The sequence below is a fragment of the Drosophila bipectinata genome, chromosome 2R (genome assembly GCF_030179905.1).
Source record: "Drosophila bipectinata strain 14024-0381.07 chromosome 2R, DbipHiC1v2, whole genome shotgun sequence".
NCBI classification, from domain to species: domain Eukaryota; kingdom Metazoa; phylum Arthropoda; class Insecta; order Diptera; family Drosophilidae; genus Drosophila; species Drosophila bipectinata.
In genome coordinates, this window is record NC_091737.1 from 23,897,359 (window position 1) to 23,918,859 (window position 21,501).

The 21,501-nt window shown below is 47.1% G+C and overlaps 9 protein-coding genes and 1 long non-coding RNA gene across 19 annotated transcripts; 2 read left to right on the plus strand and 8 right to left on the minus strand.

The window, feature by feature from the left end:
• Nucleotides 1-131: 131 nt before the first annotated feature.
• LOC108118814 (tumor protein D52) lies at nt 132-4,939 on the minus strand. 10 transcript variants are annotated; one of them, XM_017231684.3, is made up of 6 exons: nt 4,779-4,939; nt 2,155-2,279; nt 1,937-2,097; nt 1,745-1,804; nt 1,375-1,537; nt 132-384 (listed from the first exon to the last, which is right to left on the minus strand). In XM_017231684.3, exons 1-6 carry the CDS (start codon nt 4,786-4,788, stop codon nt 343-345), a joined length of 561 nt encoding a protein of 186 aa, XP_017087173.1. In that variant the 5' UTR covers nt 4,789-4,939; the 3' UTR covers nt 132-342. The 10 variants fall into 10 exon arrangements, with proteins under 10 accessions (XP_017087173.1, XP_017087165.2, XP_017087174.1 ...); XM_017231676.3 differs by lacking the exon at nt 4,779-4,939 and adding an exon at nt 2,672-3,267; XM_017231682.3 differs by lacking the exon at nt 132-384 and adding an exon at nt 702-1,068.
• Nucleotides 4,940-5,413: 474 nt separating this feature from the next.
• Nucleotides 5,414-13,900, minus strand: Dp1 (satellite-binding protein 1 Dp1). The gene is made up of 7 exons (XM_017231670.3): nt 13,876-13,900; nt 12,849-12,925; nt 10,926-11,010; nt 10,612-10,862; nt 8,701-10,554; nt 7,259-8,635; nt 5,414-7,194 (listed from the first exon to the last, which is right to left on the minus strand). Exons 3-7 carry the CDS (start codon nt 10,957-10,959, stop codon nt 6,805-6,807), a joined length of 3,906 nt encoding a protein of 1,301 aa, XP_017087159.2. The 5' UTR covers nt 10,960-11,010; nt 12,849-12,925; nt 13,876-13,900; the 3' UTR covers nt 5,414-6,804.
• LOC138926003 (uncharacterized) lies at nt 11,260-12,855 on the plus strand. Its single transcript, XR_011442288.1, has 3 exons — nt 11,260-11,904; nt 12,002-12,323; nt 12,529-12,855. It is a non-coding gene; the product is annotated as an uncharacterized lncRNA (long non-coding RNA).
• A 300-nt stretch (nt 13,901-14,200) lies between the features above and the next one.
• imd (immune deficiency) lies at nt 14,201-15,534 on the plus strand. The gene is made up of 2 exons (XM_017231686.3): nt 14,201-14,948; nt 15,008-15,534. Exons 1-2 carry the CDS (start codon nt 14,301-14,303, stop codon nt 15,167-15,169), a joined length of 810 nt encoding a protein of 269 aa, XP_017087175.1. The 5' UTR covers nt 14,201-14,300; the 3' UTR covers nt 15,170-15,534.
• Nucleotides 15,344-16,279, minus strand: GstE9 (Glutathione S transferase E9). Its single transcript, XM_017231687.3, has one exon. The coding sequence runs from the start codon at nt 16,237-16,239 to the stop codon at nt 15,574-15,576; it is 666 nt and encodes a 221-aa protein (XP_017087176.1). The 5' UTR covers nt 16,240-16,279; the 3' UTR covers nt 15,344-15,573.
• A 313-nt stretch (nt 16,280-16,592) lies between these two features.
• On the minus strand, nt 16,593-17,308 carry LOC108118818 (glutathione S-transferase 1-like). Its single transcript, XM_017231688.3, has one exon. It carries the CDS (start codon nt 17,291-17,293, stop codon nt 16,628-16,630), a length of 666 nt encoding a protein of 221 aa, XP_017087177.2. The 5' UTR covers nt 17,294-17,308; the 3' UTR covers nt 16,593-16,627.
• Nucleotides 17,309-17,445: 137 nt separating this feature from the next.
• Nucleotides 17,446-18,297, minus strand: LOC108118766 (glutathione S-transferase 1-like). Its single transcript, XM_017231562.3, has one exon. It carries the CDS (start codon nt 18,152-18,154, stop codon nt 17,489-17,491), a length of 666 nt encoding a protein of 221 aa, XP_017087051.2. The 5' UTR covers nt 18,155-18,297; the 3' UTR covers nt 17,446-17,488.
• Nucleotides 18,298-18,569: 272 nt separating this feature from the next.
• Nucleotides 18,570-19,475, minus strand: LOC108118726 (glutathione S-transferase 1-like). Its single transcript, XM_017231517.3, has one exon. It carries the CDS (start codon nt 19,441-19,443, stop codon nt 18,775-18,777), a length of 669 nt encoding a protein of 222 aa, XP_017087006.2. The 5' UTR covers nt 19,444-19,475; the 3' UTR covers nt 18,570-18,774.
• A 93-nt stretch (nt 19,476-19,568) lies between these two features.
• Nucleotides 19,569-20,448, minus strand: LOC108118725 (glutathione S-transferase 1-like). Its single transcript, XM_017231516.3, has one exon. It carries the CDS (start codon nt 20,375-20,377, stop codon nt 19,709-19,711), a length of 669 nt encoding a protein of 222 aa, XP_017087005.2. The 5' UTR covers nt 20,378-20,448; the 3' UTR covers nt 19,569-19,708.
• Nucleotides 20,449-20,739: 291 nt separating this feature from the next.
• On the minus strand, nt 20,740-21,472 carry LOC108118748 (glutathione S-transferase 1-like). The gene has a single exon (XM_017231541.3). It carries the CDS (start codon nt 21,452-21,454, stop codon nt 20,786-20,788), a length of 669 nt encoding a protein of 222 aa, XP_017087030.2. The 5' UTR covers nt 21,455-21,472; the 3' UTR covers nt 20,740-20,785.
• Nucleotides 21,473-21,501: the final 29 nt, after the last annotated feature.

Genomic DNA, 21,501 nt, shown 5'->3' on the forward strand with positions numbered 1-21,501 from the left:
CGCGCAGCCCTGGTTTTCGGCCGATTGGTTTCAAGACAAAGCTTTTTGGCGGACTTTTTGAATTTGAATATTTTATCTGTTTATGTTTTTTATATATATTCAACCCAAAAATAAAAACTCTTTTTGGTAAATTGTATTTCATAGGGCAAAAAATTTTGCATTTATTTAAAGATTTTATACACATATAGCAAATCTTAAACCAGCATTAGCAACAAACGGTGTATGTGGGATTTTCTCTTAAACTAACCAATGGATTTTCATTATTTTGCACGCAAGCTCTGGCTCTGATTGCATTTTGAAATCAAATTTGAAAATAATTTTCGGAATTTGCAAAACTTGCACTTATCGGGACCCGTTTCGCCATCTAATCACGTAACTCAAAGCCTAAGAAGAGACAAAAGTGTAAAACAAATTTAAAATGTAAAAACTCAGTACTCAGCTATACTTAATGTTTTTTTTAAATGTATTCTGAAAATTGGAAATAATTCTTTGCTTGGTTTTTTTTTTTTGGGAATGAAAACTAACTTCGTTCTTCGTTGCAGACACCCAAGGTTGTTGTTACAAGTCTTTAGACATAAACTTAGATCGAATGGTATTATAAGTTATTAAAGCAAGCTATGATAGGCCTGCCCTCGCCAGAAGATTAACACAATCATGCAGTTCCATAGTGTGCTCCCCTTTAGCCAGAAATGCAGCACAGGTTTAGTGGATTTCAGTTACATAGGTGTATATATATATATCGTACAGTTACACACGCACATATGATCTTTAGCTAATAATTAAATTCTGATCCTGGTGTTAGTGCGCAGACACGACAGTTCGCATTAGTTAAATAAGTTATTAGAGTGTTTTGTGTGGATTTGGGTGTTGTTGTGTGTTCTTGTGTGTAGCATAAATTGTATCCTCATTATTATTATGATTTTGATTCGCCGAGCGCTGCCTCCGATCTACTCGATATATCTACTTGGTGAGTGAGTCTGTGGGTGAGTTCAGGCCCGAGGATGTGTTGTTCTCGTCGAGGGCGTCTGGGAAACTGGATACCGAACCCGATCGGGACGTCACCTTGGTCTACAATGGAACAGAAAACCGAACAATTGGTATAGTAGAAACGTGCAGCAGCCATCTCAGCCAGAGTCTGTTTTTTTATTGTGTAAGCAAGCAGAAACAATCGAAATACTCCCAATATTCTTAAAAAAATTTGCACAATTATTGAGTTAATGGGTGTCGTTCAAGTGTGGAAAGGTGGATTAGTGTTATGGGGGCTTAGAAACAAATCGCAACAGTATGGTAGATGTGTAGAGACAGAAAGATATATAATAAAATAGTAGTTACCGCATGAGATTGGCACATAAAATTGTTGTGTTCATAGCTTACTTTAACGTTCTCGTAGGCCGAGCCCACAGAAGCCTCAATAGAACGCATCGACTCGGAGTTTTTCATTTGCGACAGTTTCGAGGAAATGCCGCTGGTGATGCTGCCAAAGACCGAGGCGGTCTTCTCGCCCGTGGACTTCAGCACCGACTCGGTTCGTTGGTATCTGCGAAGGGAAATAAAACCAATCAGTACTTGACCTTATTAGGGATAATCTAATCAAACAAACAAGTAATGAGAGTAGGGGGCAGACACCAAGTGCATTTTAGTTACAAAACAGGCTAGAGATGTTATGGTGTTAGGAGGAGGAAGCACAAAACACAGACAGCATTAGTCCGGGATACCCTGAGGATCCGTCACCACAATTACTTACAGGGGTGCTTCGTGCACGGCCTTAGAAAAATTGCCCACGCTCTGCTCCACCGATTGGAAACTAAATAGATACATGTTTTGGCGTTCAACATGAGTTTTAACAAAACAAAAGCATGGTTAGAAATCAAGAGATCGGCTAGTCGGATTAATAGCTTCCCCACTTGAAGAATGCCATCCTGATCAGCAGACTTACACAGTGCTCTCTTTGATGTTCCTCAGGCCCTGGTTGACGTCGTCCGTGACCTCCTTCCAGACGGTGATGCCCAGCTTGCGCTTAAGGTCGGAGGCGTGTCGCGTCTTGGATGCGAGTACAGTGCGCAGCGTATTGATCTCCTCCTCCACGCGGGCCAGTTCCTAAAATGAGTGAATGGATTTATAGAAGCTAGTGGTGTATGGGTTAACCCAACTCACCTGACTCCACTCGGCGCGACGCTGCTCCTTCTCCTCGACGGTGAGGGCAGCAAACTCGGCGGCAATTTCTGCAGATGCCACAGAAGCTGCTGGAGATGCTGGCTCCGACAGGTTGGCTGTATTATCTGGTCACCAACGAGAGGATTCAATTAGTTCATAGCTCAGTAATAAGGGATTTAAGTAAGAGTGTGCTTGGGTGGGGGGACTGTAGCATAATTCGAATGATGTCTGGCGTGGTTTTGGTATGTACCTCCTTTGAAAGCAACTTCCTCAAAGGCTTTGTCATAGGCTGAGTTTGTTTTTTGTGCAATTTGCAAAGACATGAGTTGGTTAGTTTGTTAGTTAAGAGCTACGGTTTATACTCACAAACTGTCGAGTCGAAAGGCAGGCAGAATGAGGAAAAAAGCAGAGAAGTTAGTCGGGTTAGTCATGGTTTTAAAAACGGTTTTCATTTTTTTGTTGTTTGGAAAGAACAATGCCCTGACCCTACTCTTCTTTAGTTGCCCAAATTTGTTACCTCTACCGCTATGACCGATGTTGAGAAATCTCTTGTAGTTGTCGCTGTTCGATATCTTGGCCAGATACGGCTTGGAGAAGTCTATGAACGTGACCTTAACGTCGCGCATCGTTCTCTTGGTTAAGAACTTCAAGCGGAAGCGCTTCGCCAGGGAAGAGGAGGGTGCCTGGTTGGCCAATTTGGCTCCAATGAACTCGGCCTCCACCGCCTGCAGCTCCAGGGTGTTGGCATAGTCCGAGTCCACATCGTAGAAGATCTGATCGAGAGTCAGATTACGCAGATACAGCTCCGCCTCGCTCTCCTGGATACCATCTCCGTACCAATCGAGGGCAGGATCGATGGCCTCCAGATCCAGCGACGGCGTGCTAGTGAGATCATCGATGCCCGGTAGGTATGGGTCCTCTATGAACTCCAGGCTATTGGGTTCCGATTCGCTCATTCTGCTACTTTGGTGGCTTTGGGGCGGCGGTTTGTTTCATCTTACAGCACTTTCTATTTTGAACGTGGCAGCTGGCTGGAGGAGGCGGAGGAGCATGTGGTCTGTATCACGTTTCCAGGGCCATTCCTGGGCACATTTTCTTTTTGGTTCTTTGCTGAGCTTTCAGTTTTTTCGCCTCCCCTGGCCACGCCTCCCTCTTCCCCATGCGATTAACTTGTTGCTTGGCTTTTGACTTTCGGTTTCGGGTTTTTTGGTTGTTTTCTGGTTTCTGTTTCGGTTTTGGCCCTGCTTCCACGCTCCGCCACAGCTCGACGCCAACTAAACCGATCTCCCGAGAGCTTGGCTTAGAAACTGGTGGATGTGGCCAAGAGACCACTAGCTGGCTCCGCTTGCTGATGATTCGTGTCAGCACGAAAGACGAGAAACGGAACGGCACGAAAAGAGCGTAAAAAGTGGCAACAGCAACAACAGTGGAAAGTACAGTGGCACTCATTCAAGTTCAACAATTTACAAACAAGTCTGTTTGATTTTTGTAATAATTTATTATCAATGTATTAATTAATGGCTATGAAGATACCAAAATAATAACAAATAATCAAGGGGGAGCGCTCTAGTGACTTTATCTACATCAACCTGATAACCCATGACGTTCGAATGAATCAGACTTTGAAATCGGTGATAAAGTGCATAAGGAACCAAAGCTTCGAATAGGTAATAGATAAACACTTAACTTTTATTATATATTTTGAGATTAGCAGTTGGAAATGGGAGTTATTTAATATTCTATCTTTTAGACTTGGAGATTCATCTCTTCCAGTATCCACTGTGGATAACAGGGATTTTTACCTCATAACTCTCTTTTCCTACTTGCTAAACCCCAATTATAGCTTGTTACAATTTTTACCAGACTTTCCATGTTTCCCGCACCCATTTTTTACTGTAGTACCTCATACCAACAAAGCTCAAACTGTGCCACATTGAAAGACCTTTCGGTGGATCTGGTTTTCTGGAAGTTGTTGCTCTGTTGGGCTGCTGCAGACTTTATTGCTGTTGCGGCAGGGCCAATCGAAGACTCAACAAGTGGAAGCAATGACCAATTATCGAGAGCTCTGGAGTTCGGCTCAATTAACAAAGGGGGGCTATGTCTATGGGGGCCACGATAAAACCGCACCAGAAGAGGCGTTCTGGGCGCTATCGCAGCCCCCTATTTTCCTCCCCAAAATAGAGAACGCAAAAGAATCAGCGATACTGCAGCAGCCACGTATACAACGAGCTGTCAGAACAAACTGCAATGTTTACAACAGCGCCAATATTCTTCGCTCTTCTTCTTGAACGCGTCATGTCGAGCGACTCCCACGGGTTCCGCTGGACATAAAGAAAGCCTTTCACCCTACACACAAATCAGAAACATGAGTCATCTGCTCGGCCTTCACAATGCCAATATTGGCCCCAACAGGCCAGGCCCAAGTGGGCCCATTCTCAGCCACAAGTGAAGCCGCTGAATCAGCTTCTGGCTAGCAGACACCGAAACCCCAATTAGCGGTGCCCTAAACAAAGGTACATAGGTGTACCTATCCGACCAGAAGCGCTGGTCAAGAACCCACGAAAACATGTGCAGCGGCTTGAAATTTTCAATGATTGCACTTGCTGCGAGTGGCCAACACTTACGATCCTCCATTGTGACGATTTTTCCGGTTGTCTGCTGCAATTTTGTGAATTTGACCGGCGCGAAACGTATGCACTTGTCGCTAAAATTTGTAGAAAAATAATTTTGTTTCTCGAGCTGCTAAGCTATTGATGTTAGCTTCAACCAATCGAACTATCGAAATAAGCTTTGGAGCGGAGCTGTCATCACTAGTCGGAAAACATCGATAGTTTATTGCCCCCATGGAGTTGCCAGACTGATAAACATTTTAAGCTTTGGTTTAGTTCAAAACTTTTTATATTTCAAAAGAAATAATACATTCGGATGTATTTGGTATATCTCGTTTTTAAAATAAAATAAAAGAACAGAATGGATTATAGGTGTGAAATTTCTTGCTCGGCATCCAGAAAACGACGTTTCATACATTTGATTTTGTCCGTTAATATAGGAAAATATATACATTTTATATCATTGTATTTTCTACGTTCTTAGACTTACTAATGCAGTTGTTGTAAATATGTATGTATATTTTTAAAAATTTACAATATCAGGTCTGTTATTCTTGGTGTTATATATCCTTATCAAAACGGAAGCAATCAAAATTCGGAACCAAAATCAAACAAAACTGGAAGAAAAACTAAAGAAATGGAAAAAAAGATACAATTTGTTTACGTTTTTTATTGGTTTTATGTTTTTTGTTGTTTTTGAATAGTAATAGTAAAAAAATGAAAATTTTTTCTCATACTTTGTGTTTCAACTGTCAGATATATTGCGCGGTGCAGAGTCTGGAAAACTGAAGAGCCGACACCCGATACTCGTACAAAGTACAGGACGAGGGGATTTTTTAAATATATTATTTTTTTTTGTTTGAAAGACATTCCACACCGCGTCGCATACGAAGATAGTTAAGTGGAAAACATAAGTCGAAAACAATTTAATATAAATCAAGAGGATTGCACAAAATTAAAATGTTGGTACTCATTTTGAAATGTGTATAGGATTCGTATGTTTTTTGTTTTTTTAGTTCTTGTTGTTGTGTTTTGTTTTTTTGTGTGTATCATGGTGTGGATTTCGGGAGCAGGAGCAGACGTGCGGTAAATAGAGTAAATTAATGTGTAAATTGTATAATTGCTGGTTAAATTGGTCGCCATCTCCACTTCCACTGATGCCCCGGGCAACGCAAGAAACGTTTTTACAATACAATCAACATTTACTTTCGCATAAATCATAATAATCACAACTCTTGGGGCTGCGTTGGGACAATCGGGATGATGAGCAGGAGCAGGAAAGGGAAATGGAAGTGGATCCGAAAAAAAAAAAACCATATAATATGCATATAGAGACGATTAGATTTAGAGTGTGGCGAGGGTAAATGTAAATAATTAACATTTTATGCTTTAGGCTTAGAATTACTTTCGTTCTTGACTTTCGTGCTTCTCTAGTCAGTTTCAATTCAATTAACAAACCATTTCTGAACTTTCTGCTTATGCTTAGGGAGCTTCAACTAATTAGAATATTATGTGTTGCAATGGAGAATGGTTATATAAAAAGAAATTGGCAATTAAGTTTTGTATGTATAAAGTGGCCGGGGTTTGGATTGGGGAACTGGGGAACACTGAACCGGGGGGCTGTAAGTCGGTTGTCTGTTTTGTTTCGTTACTTTTTTTTTTTTCCATTTTTTGTTTTTGTTTTTTGTTGTATAAATGCAATTTCATGTCAGTGAGCGTGTTGTGAGTGTCATTGTGGTGTGTGTGTGTACTTGATTCTCTATCAAATCATACAAAAATAGTTTGTTTAGTTTTAGTTTTCGATTAACCTGCACAAATTGCGTTGTAGAAAAGCTCCTGGGAGAGACAACCTATACCGTTTTGACACTAGTTTTCGACTAAGGAGACGCCCGCACGCTGCCCCGATGCTCACTGCCCGCCAATCCAGCTCCTGGTCATGCTCCAGCTCCAGCTCCAGCTCCAACTCCGATCCCCGGCGCACCCCAACGTCTAGTATTGCTGCTACTGCTACTGCTTCTGTTTACTGCTTGTGGTGGACCACTTAGTTCTTGGGGCCCCACACGGAAGTGATGGGAGCGGTGGCCACCGGAGCCCCGCCAGCAGCAAAGTGCGGGAAGTCCTCCTGCGACTGAGTGTTCGGAGCAGTCAGGTTCTTGGCCTGCTGCTTCTTCTCCCACGGCGCATCCTTGATGACAAAGCCGTTCTCGCTGGCTCCGCCAGCCCCGGATCCCGAACCGGATCCAGTAAGGAAGGCACCCACCGTCTGCGGCTGCGGCGATGGCGGCAAGTTCTCCAAATAGTCACGCTCGTAGTCCTCTGCCATGCTGAGCAGGTACTCCTTGGCGTTCTCCACATCCTCCTCCTTGCCGATGATAGTCACAGCGTTGGGATTGGTTTTAGCTTCATCGTTAGTGGGGAACTTGATATCCACCTGTACATCCAAGAATATTAAATAGTATACACATTTATAAACAGTATTCTCCCAGTTATCTTACACTATACTCCTCAATGATCTTGCGAATGCTGCGTCCACGATGGCCAATGATGTGCGAGTGGATACGGGTGTCGATCTCAATCACCTCCTTGTGGAGGGTCTGGAGGTCCCCGACGATCTCCAAAATGGCATCGCGCGCCGCCTCAGCCTTGGCCTGGTAGCCGGTGATGGAGATGATGCGCTGGTTGGGGTCGTCCCGCTTGGGAAGCGAAATGTTGACATCGTGGGCGGCACGCAGCTCGTTGATCACGGCGCCGTGGCGACCGATGAGCTTTGAGTGGTACTCGGTGTCCACATCCACCTCCAGGACAAAGGAGCGAAGCTCACGGTCGGCCCGATCGGCTTCGTACTCCTCGATCATCTTCTCCAGAGCTTCGCGAGCCTCGGCCACATGGGCGGGAGTTCCGGATACCTTGATGGTGTCGGACTTGAGCTCGCTGGGTGGCAGCTCAACGTGCACATCGTACTTGGACATGAATTGGCGCACGTTGGCACCGCGACGCCCAATGATGTTGCGGTGAAGGTCGAAGGGAACCGTCAGCTCCTCCTCGATGGGGATCAAGTCCAGCAGAGCCTGCTTGGCGGCCTCGCACTTCTCGATACGGCCCGTAATGCGGATGACATCACACTGGCGTACCGGCTCGGCAGCCTCCGACTCCTGACTGCCATCCTGGGAGTCGCCACCGCCGTTGACGTCGCTGCCGCCATTGGTCAGACCCTCGACAGGATCGGTGGCATCGCGATCGGGGAACTTGATCTGCACATCGAACTCCGAGGTGACCTGCTGGACCTTGAAGCCGCGAGCGCCCATGATGGTGCGGTGCTGCCGTTGTGGAATCACCACCTCAATGGTGGTCTGCGCCTCCAAGTCGGCCACGATCTCCTCGATGCGCTGGCGGGCCGCCTCGATGCAGTCCTTGGCGCCCTTGATCGTCACCTTGTCGGAGTTGGTGCCGGCTCGGGGGAACGAAATCATCACTCCGCCGCACTCCTCGGCGATGCGGTGGAGGATGAAGCCGCGCTTGGCCACAAAGTGCTTGTGGTGCTTGGGGTCGACGGCCACCTCGCCCTCCGTCACCTCGTCGCACTCCTTGATGATGGCCTCCAACTGCTCGCGGGCCTTCTTCACGCTCTCTTCCTTGCCAATGATGGTGATGACCTCCTTGTCGGTGTCCTCGTTCGAGGGGAAGATGATGCGGGCGCCGGTGGCATCGCGAATCTTACGGATGGAGGCGCCGTTCTTGCCGATGAGGAACTTGTGGTGCTGCTGCTTAGCGCGCACCTCGGCCGTGAACGAAGCCAGCTGGCGTTCGTTGGCCAGCTCCAGAAGCTGGCCCTTGGCCTTCTCCACATCGTCCTTGGGACCGCGAATGGTGACCTGCAGCGAAGGTTAGGATGTGGTGGTTAGGATGTACTAGGGGGATGGCATTTTATGAAGCTTACCTTGTCGCTCTTGGAATCGCTGTTCGGGAACTTGATGGACACTCCGCCGCACTCCTCCATGATCGAGGAGATGAGCTTGCCGCCAGTGCCGATGATGGAGTTGTAGTACTTGGGCGAGATCTGCACCTCCTCGGTAACGATGTCGGAGAGCTCGTTCTGGATCTTCTGGATGCGCTCCTTGGCCTCCAGGACGTTCTCCTTTTTGCCGGTGATGACGATAACCTCGTTGGTGTCGCCCTCGGCGGGAAGATCGATCTTGGTCTGGGTCTCGTCGCGAATCTTCTTGATGTTGGCGCCGCCCTTGCCGATGACGAACTTGTGGAACTGCTTGAAAATGGGCACCTCAATGATGTGCGATGACTCCTGGATCTCCTTGACCAGCTTCAGCAGATCCTTGTGGCACTTGTCGACATCCTCCTTGGGTCCACGCAGCTTCACAATGTCCGTGTTCTCCTGGGGGGTGGGTATCGTGATGGTCACCTGGCGGTAGCGGTCCTTCACCTCGCGAATCTTCTCGCCCTTGGCTCCGATGATTGAGCGATGGAGCCGCCGGTCGATGATCACATCCTTCGATTTTTCGTTTTCCAGTTTGTCGATTTTTTCTTGTAATTCAAGCAGCGCCTGCCGCACACCCTCCTTCGGTCCCTCGATGCGAATGTTGTTCTGGCCCTCGCGCTCCTCGATGTTGATGTTCACCTTCAGCTCGTCCTTCAGCCGGTTGACGTTGGCGCCAGCCTTGCCGATGATGTGCTTGTAGTACGATGGGTTCACGGTCATCACCTCGAAGGTGAAGTTGTCCTCGTAGTTGCGAATGATGTCGGTCAGATAGAGGACGGCCTTGTCCACATTTTCGGGATCGCCCTCGAGCTTGATCTTGTCCTCCAGGCAGTTGACGTTGACGTTGGGGCACTCCTCCTCCAGCTGCTTCATGTTAGCGCCCTTGCGTCCGATCACGTACTTGTGGATCCAGTGCGGGGCATTGATCTCCATAGACTTGACCGAGTTGGCCTTCTGGTAGACGACCGTGAGGGCGTTTCCGAGGGCCACCTGGGGTCCGCGCAGGGTGATCGTCTCCGAGGTGGAGTCGTTGGGGGGCATCTCAACGGAAACACCGGTCAGCTGCAGGATCTCGGCAATGGTGGAGCCCTTGGGACCGATGACGTAGCGGTGCTGGGCCTTCGCCACCTCCACACTGACGGTGGAGCACTTCTTTTCCATCTCCTTGTAGATGGCCTCCACCTTGGCCTTGGCAGCGGCGACGGCATCCTTCTCGCCAGAAATGATGATTTCGTCCTTCTGCACCTGCTGCGGCGGCACGTTGATCTTGGCACCGGTCTCCTCCTGCAGCTTGTTGAGGTTCTCGCTGTAGGGGCCGACAATGAACGGATGGTAGATCTTGGGCACCGTGGTACGGTCCGAGGACTTCTTGTACTGCTCGGCGGACAGCTGGCGGATCTCCTGCTCGGCCTTCTCGATGCCCTCCTTGGTGCCGGCAATGGTGATGAACTCGCTCTCATCGTTCTGGTTGGGGATGTTGATGCGTGTCGATGTCGAGCGCTCGAGGTCGCGCAGGCGCTGGCCACCCTTGCCGAGGATCACGCGGTAGTGCTCCCGGGGAATGGTCACCTGGCGGCTGGCCTGGGTCGAGAAGCTCATCAGAATCTTGCGGCGGGCATCGAGCAGCTCGCTCTGCTTGCCCTTGATCAGGAACGTCAGCGACTGGTTCTTTCCGCTCACGATCTCGATCTGGGCGCCAGTTTCCTTGGTGATCTGCTGGCAGATCCTCTTCGACTCGCCCTCACCGAACTTTTCCGACTCGGTGGACTTGCGCTCCTCGCAAGGAACATGCAAGACCTACAAAATGGTTATAGTTTAGAAGCCATTACTGATGACAAGCCTTGATTTTCTTACCTGAGTCTTCTGGGAGCTGGTTACCCGGGCGATTGTCAGGCTGGAAGCTCCGGACTGCGACGGCGCCGAGTTGTTGGCCGGCAGGGCCGGGAACAGGTCGTCGTAGCTGAAGGCGGGCGTGGCATTGCCAGTGCCACCGCTGGTGGTGCTAGTGGGCGTGGCCACAGAAGTGGGCGAAGATGGTTGCTGCTCGTTGGACACCTGCTCTTGGCCATTAATGAGGGCGATGGGCTGCTGCTCGATGGTAGTTGCTGTTCCATACAATTCTTTATTAATTATTTTTAATTTTTTTAATTAATTTTGTTTTTATTTACCGTTAGATTCCTCCATCACGGCTGCTGCTTGCATTACTTAAAAAAAGAGAAGAGTCCTTTTTCGTTCCAAGTCGTTTACAGTACACTGGAATGAAGATAAGGAGAGTTACTTGTGGTCTATATGGTTTATAGCTCAGGTCCCTAGTAGGACTCCCTACACAGGCACTCCTTGGCCTGGATCATGCATAATTCATAGCCAGTCCATGGTGAAACCAGAAATTCAACTCTCGGCCATGAAATCTCGGCCTTTTCTGGTCAATTTCTAGACTTTTTCAAGAGCACATCAGAACAATTTCAATTTTACGGACCGCCACTGTTAACAGTGCGTGTCCAAACAGTAGGGAAGTAGTTTCTCCGCCCAACTGTCGGTGGCGCTGATAAACCAAAATAGATTTTGTTCCACCAAAGCCGAAACTAAAGCCACGTAGTGCTTGCCGCTTGGAGCGGCGATGGGCGATGGGCGAGATGAGTGCCAGTGGCCGGCTCCGTTTTCGCTGGCGATAAGTGGACGAAAACGGGCCACGCAGGCAGATTCCGTGGCGGAGTGATAGCTATCGGTTGCGGTTACTCTACTGCCACTGATAAGCAGCCCCCACCCGATCGCCCCCAAGATATCGACCACCACTCGCTCACACACACACATCCACAACCACATCCACTCTGGCAATTAGTGCAGGTCCAGAAATAAGCTCCTATCAGTCGGATTCCGTCTGGGTGAAAGGTTGGGGACAAAAGGGAGAAGCATCAGTGGAGAGAGAGCAAGAGCGGGAGAGATAGAAAGATCGAAAGAAGCAGAGACGGAGACCATGCACTTGCTCGACCAAAGCTGTTTTCTAAATCAATGCCCAACGAGTTTCGTAGCCTACATTTTCCTCCCCTCCCCACGGAAGAACAACAAGATGTGGCAGCCACTATCGCCAGTTATGTGTTGGTGTGTGTGTGTGAGTGAATGCCCGAACGGGAAAGAAAGTTTGTTTTTGTAAGCACAACTGCAAATACCCTTTTATATAAATTTAACTGGAAAAACTAATAATATCTATTATCAAAATCATCTGATTTGAAATTCCATCCAACAGATACAGTATCTATGTATCTATCAGATATGTCAAGAGTAACAGTACACTCTCCCCCCCCCACAAAGTGTAGAAAAATGTGTCAAAAGAAGAGACAAGAGCAGGCGAGAGGGAGACCGACCAAGAGAGAGCTTGACGAAGTAACTTAACGGAGCAGGGGAGCCAGCTCCATATAAAACCGGATGATAGCCGGCAACAACTACAACAACAAAACGATCGCTAGAGTATGTATGTGTGTGAGAGTGTGCCTGCACATTTTTGTGTCGCTCTCGCTGGCATGGTATTGGTGCCTTGGCACCTTTCGAGGCACAGCAAGAAGGCACAGGTAAAAAACGAAAACAACTGACATACCTAAAAAAGCAGAAAATACAAATGTACACAGGGGGGAAAAATAACCAAAATTGGTCATCGATTTGGGGTTTATTTTTTTTATTTTTTTGTAGAAACCAGAACAGATAATTCTACTTTTTAAACAGACCCATCCTACAGATAGAAGACTCCCACTGATTCTAGGATCTTTTTTGTTGCAGTGTATAACCATACGGCCGTATGCGACGCTGACGTCGACAAATGAAGACAAAGCACAATGCGCTGCTAAAGTTCAGCTCCAACAGAAAATTGGTATGCACATATCGGGCTGGATTCGAACCAAAGTTTTCGAGATAGTCGAGGAAAAAAGCTATTAAAAAAATGCTTGACGTAGTCAGTTTTATGCATAAAATCGTTAACTTCTTGGTTTTCGACTAAAAACACCTAGTCCACAGTGTAAAAATGGTAAACTATGCAAATTAACACACAATTCGAAGCGATGATGATGGGGATGGGGAGTGGAGAAGGTTGTTCAACTTACGGTACTGTAAAATCCAAAAAATCCGGCCTAGTTTACTCTCCTTTGACCAAATCCAGTTTGATAACTTGGCGTGTCTGCTGCAAGAGCCAAAACAATTGGAAAATTAATGCAATTAGCGTATGAATTTTCGCGATGCAGATCACCGCCAGGATGCACTCTACACCACTGCGGTTCGTGCGGTCGGCCATGCTGCCGCATTTTCCCCCTAGAAAGTCTGTTGCATCTGGAGCAGAGTGCACTGATATTGGAGCGGAGAGGCGGAGACCGACAGTGGCGACAGCATATGCGGGCGGGCCACTTATTGGACAATTGGAGCAGCGTGGGCGTGTGTGCCAGCGTGTTAGTGGCTGTGCAACAGTGTGTGTGCGTGCATGCGGAAACAGTGGCGTATGCCACCGAAAATCAGGTGAAAGGTTGGCCGGATATGGAATCGGATCTGCCACATAGAGCAAGAGGGCGGGGCTCCTTCTGGTGGAGGGGCACTTTGATCCCCGTGAAAGTTCAGAACGTTCGAAAAGAACCAGCACGCGCGCCTTCCAATCTGACAAATATGCTTATATATGCGCACAGACACACGTACACGTTGGAGGTTTATGGTCTGCGTGGACTGCGGGTCTACGCCTTTGTGTGCGTGAGCGCGAGTGCGCCACCCGTGTATTATCAGCCATTGAAAAACACGTTGTTTTCCGCTTCCACTGAATTTTTCTTGTGGCGGATTTCGCCGAGAGCCCAATTCAAATCCAATTGCAGGTCCAAGGAAAAAGGTGTTGCACTGTCGGCCTGAATTTTCTCTGCCGCTGTCGCTGCCTCGGCCGCAGTCGCCGCCCTGCCGCCTCCTCCACAATCCGGCCCTTCATAACTGTAAATCGGTGCACTCTCTCGCCGTCACTTATGCAATTTAGGGCGCCCAATCGCGCCGGACGGATCACTGGCGGGCTCCGGACCCTCTTCGCACCGGAATCTCTCTAATTCACACCCAGACTTTCTAAGGAAAGGCAGCACGCACGGACGCGGAACTCTTCTTTACCGACTCCAAGTAAAATGTGAATGAACATGAACGTGGCAAATAGAGATGAGCGATAGGCTCGCCGGTGCAGGGATGTCACCGTCTTCGAACCATGGCGAGCTGTCAAACAAGAAATCGGAAGATTTTAAAGCCGACTTTTGGGCGTTTCATTATTAAAAAACATGATTATTAAAATAAAAGTGTTTTATTGTAGGTTTTTAACCTTATGATCAGTAAATAAGTGGATGATAAACTTTTAAATCAATGGATAATTCGCGTTTTTTTTTTAAACTATCGACAAGTGCTTAGGACTATCGATAGTCAGGCCATCTTTGGCTGCCCACCACCAAATCACAAAGAATCACAAAAAGACGGGAAAACTCCCCAATCTGTGGAATTTCCGGAGACGAGAGCTCATTCATCAGCCAGATAAAGTAGCGGTCAGCATGCCCAAGCTCAAGAATCTTTTGCCCACAATCTTTGGCAGTAAGGAGGGCCAGAACGCTGAAGAAGGACGACTGGAAAAGGATGCAGCTCCCGTGGACGACAGCGAGGGAGATAACAATAACAGTGGGGCGCTATCGCTGCCTTCCAGCACCACTCCAACAGCGTCAGCAGATCTCACAGAGTCCGTGATTCGGGAGCTCAGCGACCCCAACTATAACTCCATGGACGTGGTGCAGTCGGCCAATATTCCCGGGCCATTGAGCGCAGCCCAAACGAACAACACGATGAACGTGCACAGTGCCCAGCAACAGGTGGTTATGAACTTTTCGAATGCCAGCAACCTGCACTTTGGCTCTGTTTACAACTTTAACCAGAATCTGAGTGCCTCCAGCTCTCGAAAGAGCAGTGTAAGTGCCACAGAGGAGGGGGCTGCCACACCAGACTGCAAGCGGTCAGCCGCGACCCGAAAAACGGTAACCATCGTTACCATGATGCAGTCGCAGGAGGAGCCGGATGTACGCTTGTTAGACGCGGTGGCCACGCACTTAGGTGAGGGATGGAAGCAGGTCATGCGCGATCTAGGCCAGTCCGAGGGGCAGATCGACCAGGCGATAATCGACCATCAGATGCACGGAAATATCCGCGAGGTAAGTCAACTAATTTGAGCTAACAAAATTTTGTAATCGTAATATTCATGTATTTTCAGGTGATTTACCAGCTCTTGCTTCAGTGGGTGCGCAGCTCTGAGAATGGGGTAGCCACCGTCGGACGACTCACCACGCTGCTGTGGGAGTCCCAGCATCGGGATTGCGTGCAGCGCATGAAGCTGGTTTGGAAGGCACTGGAAAAGCGCAAGACAAACAGCTAGATCATTTGTGGCATTTGTCTAAAATGATTCCAATCGAAAACGAAAATTTGGGAGCAGCCTCCAGATGCCGAAGTATGTCGGAGACTTCTGAAATGGCTGCCACCACCGATGATTGAGATGTGAAGCGGCCTTCGTTTGCCGCCAGTGGATGAAAGAGGAGACATCATCAGGCAATACATGTGCAATATTTGTTTTATTAATCCAAACCTTCGAATAAGTGCCTTGATGTTTGCAATAACTATTCTTAAACCTTTTTTATCTATAAGATGTGATATTTGTGTCGAAAAAGCAGCCAGCACCTGGAGCTGGCATTTCGTAGCATTTTATAAAGAGTATACAAATAGAAGATTTATTATATAACCAGAGGTAATCTTGTTTTCAACCTCTAAGCTACAAGTACAAAGTCACACAATCTTCGTGATCTTAGAAGTCAACATGTCAATCAGCATCTGAGCGCCGTTGCCGTTGAGCGACTGGTAATTGGGCTGCTTTGCCATCCTGTCCAGCCAGCCGCTGAGTTTGGGATACCGCTTGGGATCGACACTGGCCAGGCCAACCAGGCTTGACACGGAGGAGACCATACTGAAGTCCGCGATGGTTACGCCCGATCCACACAGATATGGCTGGTTGCCAATGAAGGTTTCCAGGAAGTCGTAGGCCTCGTAAATGGCATCGATCTTGGAGCGCGGTACCTCAGTCTCATTTTTGTAGAACAACGGGGCGGCGATGTTTCGAATGCAGCCCTGGAACAAGACTCCCGACTCAAAGTGCAGGCGCTGATCAACCAGAGCCCGCTTGAAGTAATCCCTCGGATAAAGGGAATCATCCTTGGCATATCGCCTCACGAGATAGGCACAAATGGCGTGGCTCTCCCAAATCCATTTGCCGTCGTCCTCCAGCATGGGCACCGTGTGCTGTGGGTTCTTAAGGGTGTACTCCTTGGTCTTGTGCTCGCCGGCCAGAAGGTTAACCAGCTTGTACTCATACTGTAGACCCAGAGCATCCAGGGTCAGTTTGCAGGCCCGCACCGGCGGACTCGCCTCTACGCCGTAAAGTACAAGTTTACCCATAGTCCGATCGCGTCGAGTGTTGTTTCGAAACTAAACACAATCGGGCAGCGAGCATTCCAATTGATTCCATATATTATTCAACCTCACTTAGCAAGTCAAAGCTTTTAACAAAACATGCTACGTATTTAATTCTATTAGCTAATAAAAACTTAATTGGTATGTAATGCTTGTAATTGTTTATATTTTTAGAATATAAACACCTGCTGGTGTTTGCTGCTTCCAATAGAAATAGATAAAGTCTTTTGAGTAGTTTTCTTATCACCTCCATAGTATTTAGTTATGAGATTTGGAAAATTCCATAACCCTTGGGATGGTAGTATTACTTTATATTATTTTTGTATTTATTAGCTTATGATTTTTATCAATAATACATTTTAAAAAATTAATATTAAGTGGCAAAGGTATAATTAATCTTTTGAAAGAATGCTGCAAACTTTCGGGCTCCAATGCCATTGGCCTCCTCGTAGTAGGGAAGCGCTTCCAGTCTCTTAATCCAGGCAGTGATCTTGGAGTACTTCACTGGATTCACCTTTACAAAGACCTCCAGAGTGGTGATGGATGAGATGAGACTGAAATCTGCAATTGTCAATTGATTTCCGGCCACGTAGTCCTGCCCGCTGAGAAAGCCCTCCAAGAAATCATAAACCTCGATAATGGCATCATAGCGTTCCCTGGGAATTACAAGGTTTCCAGCCACAACTGGCCTGACCAGGCTCCTAATCCCACTGGCGAACACCACACCCGATTCGAAGTGCAGGCGCTGATCCACGACAGCTCGTTGGAGCAGATCCTTGGGATACAGGCTGTCGTTCTTGCCGTACTTGGACACCAGGTAGGTGATGATGGCGTGCGAGTCCCAAATGTAGTGGCCATCGTCCTCTAGGGTGGGAACCGTGTGCTGGGGGTTCTTCTTCAGGTATTCAGGTGTAAAATGCTCCTTGTTCCTGGTGTTGACCTCTACGAGTTCATAGGGAACTTCGAGGGCGGCTAACGTAAGCTTTACTGCCCTAAAAGGAGGACTATCGTCAAAACCATATAGTACTAATTTCCCCATGTTAGCTCTCCTAGTTTCCCGTTAGAACTGAACGATCGGTTCAAAACCCCAAACCTTTTATGGGAGAAGGTTCAAAGAAATTCGCTAAGAGAGAGGGTGCTCTTATCACCACTAGACCTTATCAAGTTTCTCTTTGAATTTAGGTGAAAACTTTCTTCGGGTTTCAATAAATAGATTTAATAATACATAGTAATATTAAGTTTCAAAGGTAAAGTTAAACTTCCGAATAAAGTCAGAGAATTCCCGGGCACCACTGCCGTTGGTCTCCTCATAGTAGGGTAGTTGCTCCAGTCTCTTGAACCAGGCAGAAACCTTCGGGTACTTGGCCGGATCCACGTCCACAAATATTCTCATGGTGGAGATGGATGAGATCAGGCTGAAGTCGGCAATGGTCAGTTGCTTTCCGGCAATATAGTCGTCATCCTTCAAAAGAGTCTCCAGAAGGTCGTAGGTCTCGATAACAGCATCGTAACGCTCCTTGGGAATTACAGTCTTTCCATTAGTGACTGGTCTCACCATGCTCCTCAACCTCGCCTCAAAGATTACTCCAGATTCTAGGTGCAGCCGTTGATCCACCACAGCTCGCTGGAGAAGATCCTTCGGATACAGGCTGTCGGTCCGGCCGTATTTGGAGACCAGATAGGCGATGATAGCATGGGAGTCCCAAATGTAGTGCCCATCGTCCTCCAAGGTGGGCACCGTATGCTGGGGATTCTTTTTCAGGAACTCAGGGGTACGAAGCTCCTTGGCCATGGTGTTGACCACGACGAACTCGTAGGACAGCCCGAGGGCGGCCAGGGTCAGTCTTACGGCCCGGACTGGTGGGCTGGCCGTCAAACCGTACAAAGTAAGTTTTCCCATGTTTAAGTAAAGAGTTTCTTTCAACAACTGAATAAATCGAACGAAAGAGTCGACCAATTTATACGTTTTCGGAAAGAGAAAAAGTTTAATGGAAGAGCACGATCCGAAAAAGCTCAGAGAAACAAGTTTTTACTCTCTTTGCAATGGTTTCTTTGGCTTAAATTATTTCACCATATTTTTTCTGGAAAATTCTTGTTTAATAAACAATATTACAAAGTGCACAATCATTGGAAGATTTAATTAAATAGTTTTTCAAAGAAGCTTGTTCTTAACTGATCGGATGAAATAAAAAAGACAATTGCATTTAAGGAGCCTGATCCTTGAAAGAGAAAGTTATAATTCTTTTAACCTTAAGAAAATTTATGTTTTGGTTTATTTTAAAGGTGGTATATTAAAGTAATACGGCATTAATTAGCAAATTTTGAATAATCCTTGAATCCAAAAAGGTGCTTCTTAAAGAAACTTTATTCGTTTGTTTCGTGAAACTCTATCATATAAAAATTAAACCTTTTAAATTCATCTTATCATTCATACTATCTTATCAAAATAAATACAAAACTGGCATATGTTTGCCGGCCGGCAACAAATATTGGTTTTTCTTTTGAATTTAACATGACAGATTATTCTTTTTCAAAGGTGAAATTCTTTGCCTGGAACGTCTCAATATATATCTTGACTCCCTTGCCGTTGGCCTCCTCGTAGTAGGGCAGCTTCTCCAACCTCTTGATCCAGGCATCGGTCTTGGGATACTTGGCAGGATCAAAGGCCACGAAAGCCGCCAGGGAGGTCACCGAAGAGACGATACTAAAGTCCGCGATGGTCAGCTGATTGCCAGCAATGTAGTCGTGACCCTCGAGGAAGGTCTCCACGAAGTCATAGGCCTCAATGATCGCGTCGTAACGTTCCTTGGGAAGCGGTTTCTGACTCTGGAAGACTGCCGTGCCGGTGCGACGGAGGACTCCGGCAAAGAGTACTCCGGACTCGAAATACAATCGCTGATCCACCACAGCTCGCTGGAGCAGATCCTTGGGGTAGAGGGCGTCGGTCTTTCCGTACTTGGACACCAGATAGGCGATGATGGCGTGCGAGTCCCAGAGGAAGTGGCCATCGTCATCCAACGTGGGCACCGTGTGCTGGGGATTCTTCTTCAGAAACTCCGGGGAGAGTTGATCCTTGCCAAAGACGTTGACGTTGACAAACTCGTAGGGCAGGTCGAGGGCCGCCAGGGTCAGCTTCACGGCCCGAACGGGGATACTGGGATCGAAGCCGTACAATGTTAGTTTACCCATCTTGTCACGGTGAAAGCACCTGATGAACTAACCATTCCGCCTCCAAAACAGTCTATTTTTAAGGGTTTGTAGGATGGTAAGAGAAATGATAGGAACTGATATTTTAAGAGTACATATTTTCGATTTTATATCGGTCAGGAAGACTTATTATTTATTATATAATGTTGGCTCTACCTAAACTTATTTCCCCACATTTATCTGGAAACTTGTTTTTAAAGTCATTTCCTAAAGTCATCTTATAGTCCCTTCATAAACATCCTTCCTATCATTTCTCGAAGCTAAACTTGGTCTTTTTTATACTAGCCGCGAATATACGAGCACCCTTGCCGTTGGCCTCCTCGTAGTATGGCAGTTTCTCCATTCTCCTGATCCAGGCATCCACCTTGGGATATTTGACAGGATCAAAGTCCACGAAGGCGGGCAGGGAACTTACAGAAGATATGAGGCTGAAGTCAGCAATGGTCACGTGACTTCCAGCCATGAATTCCTCCCCCTGGAGGAAGGTCTCCATGAAATCGTAAATCTCAAAAATGGCCTCGTATCGTTCCTGGGGCACAGTCTTCTGGCCAAGAAAGAGCACTGGCTGGATAATACTCCTGATCCCGTTGGCAAAAACAACTCCGGAATCGAAGTGCAACCGCTGATCCACCAGGGCTCTTTGGCGGAGATCCCTTGGGTAGAGGGAGTCGGTTTTCCCGTACTTGGCCACCAGATATGCATTGATGGCGTGCGAGTCCCACATGTAGTGACCATCCTCCTCCAAAGTCGGCACTGTGTGCTGGGGATTCTTCTTCAAATAATCTCCGGAAAGTTGATCCCTGTCCAAGACACTGATGTTCACGTATTTGTAGGCCAGGTTGAGGGCTGCCAAAGTCAGTTTTACGGCTCGAACTGGCGGACTGGGGTCCAGGCCGTAGAGTGTTAGGCCTGCCATCTTATTGCTGGGGGGTCTCTTTATCAACTGATTGCTTGGAACCCAAAATACACTTGTATTTTAGGGGTCTAGATCTTTGAAAGAGACATTTTAAGAGATATGTGCTCTTAACATTAATGAAATTTTGTATATTTTTTTAAAAATATATACAATATATAACTTGTGAATATTATACTTTTCTATGAATTTGTTAGTGTAATTTAAAATAATCCTTGAAAGAAAAAAGAAACCTTTTTAAGGAACTTTATTTTGTTTGTTTCAGGACAGTCTTCCATATGAAAATAAAACTTGAAACCCACCTTATGAAACATACTATCTTATCAAAATAAATAAATATGGCATATGCTTTTGCCGGCCGGCAACAAATATTATTTTTTCTATTTATTAAGAATTTAACATGACAGATAATCATTTCTCAAATGTGAAACTCTTCGACTTAACCGTCTCTGCAAAGAGCTTGACTCCCTTGCCATTGGCCTCCTCATAGTAGGGCAGCTTCTCCAGCCTCTTGATCCAGGCATCTGTCTTGGGATACTTCGAAGGATCGAAGGCCACGAAAGGCCCCAGGGAGGTCACCGACGAGACGAGACTAAAGTCCGCGATGGTCAACTGATTGCCAGCAATGTAGTCGTGACCCTCGAGGAAGGTCTCCACGAAGTCATAGGCCTCCACGATGGCGTCGTAACGCTCCTTGGGAACCGATTTCTGATCCAGGAAAATGACTGCCTTGGCGATGCTGCGCAGTGCGTTGGCAAACAGTACTCCGGACTCGAAGTGCAATCGCTGATCCACCACAGCCCGCTGGAGCAGATCCTTGGGGTAGAGGGCGTCGGACTTTCCGTACTTGGAGACCAGATAGGCGATGATGGCGTGCGAGTCCCAGAGGAAGTGACCATCGTCATCCAACGTGGGCACCGTGTGCTGGGGGTTCTTCTTCACAAACTCCGGGGAGAGGTGTTCCCTGCCCAGGATGTTGATATTAACATACTCGTAGGGCAGGTCGAGGGCCGCCAGAGTCAGCTTTACGGCGCGAACTGGGGGACTGGGATCCAAGCCGTACAAAGTTAGTTTACCCATCTTGTCACTCTGGAAGCACCTAATGAACTGATCGTTCCTCCTCCAAA

Coding starts and splice junctions, on each gene's coding strand:
- LOC108118814 (XM_017231671.3), bottom strand. CDS start 3,110: ATGAGCGAATCGGAACCCAATAGCCTGGAGTTCATAGAGGACCCATAC. Junction 2,098..2,154: donor GTCGCGCCGAGTGGAGTCAG/GTGAGTTGGGTT, acceptor CACTCATTTTAG/GAACTGGCCCGCGTGGAGGA. Junction 1,069..1,332: donor TTATGTGCCAATCTCATGCG/GTAACTACTATT, acceptor GTTCCATTGTAG/ACCAAGGTGACGTCCCGATC.
- Dp1 (XM_017231670.3), bottom strand. CDS start 10,959: ATGCAAGCAGCAGCCGTGATGGAGGAATCTAACG. Junction 10,863..10,925: donor CGTGATGGAGGAATCTAACG/GTAAATAAAAAC, acceptor TGTATGGAACAG/CAACTACCATCGAGCAGCAG. Junction 8,636..8,700: donor GCGATTCCAAGAGCGACAAG/GTAAGCTTCATA, acceptor CCTTCGCTGCAG/GTCACCATTCGCGGTCCCAA.
- imd (XM_017231686.3), top strand. CDS start 14,301: ATGCCCAAGCTCAAGAATCTTTTGCCCACAATCTTTGGCAGTAAGGAG. Junction 14,949..15,007: donor TGCACGGAAATATCCGCGAG/GTAAGTCAACTA, acceptor ATGTATTTTCAG/GTGATTTACCAGCTCTTGCT.
- GstE9 (XM_017231687.3), bottom strand. CDS start 16,239: ATGGGTAAACTTGTACTTTACGGCGTAGAGGCGAGTCCGCCGGTGCGG.
- LOC108118818 (XM_017231688.3), bottom strand. CDS start 17,293: ATGGGGAAATTAGTACTATATGGTTTTGACGATAGTCCTCCTTTTAGG.
- LOC108118766 (XM_017231562.3), bottom strand. CDS start 18,154: ATGGGAAAACTTACTTTGTACGGTTTGACGGCCAGCCCACCAGTCCGG.
- LOC108118726 (XM_017231517.3), bottom strand. CDS start 19,443: ATGGGTAAACTAACATTGTACGGCTTCGATCCCAGTATCCCCGTTCGG.
- LOC108118725 (XM_017231516.3), bottom strand. CDS start 20,377: ATGGCAGGCCTAACACTCTACGGCCTGGACCCCAGTCCGCCAGTTCGA.
- LOC108118748 (XM_017231541.3), bottom strand. CDS start 21,454: ATGGGTAAACTAACTTTGTACGGCTTGGATCCCAGTCCCCCAGTTCGC.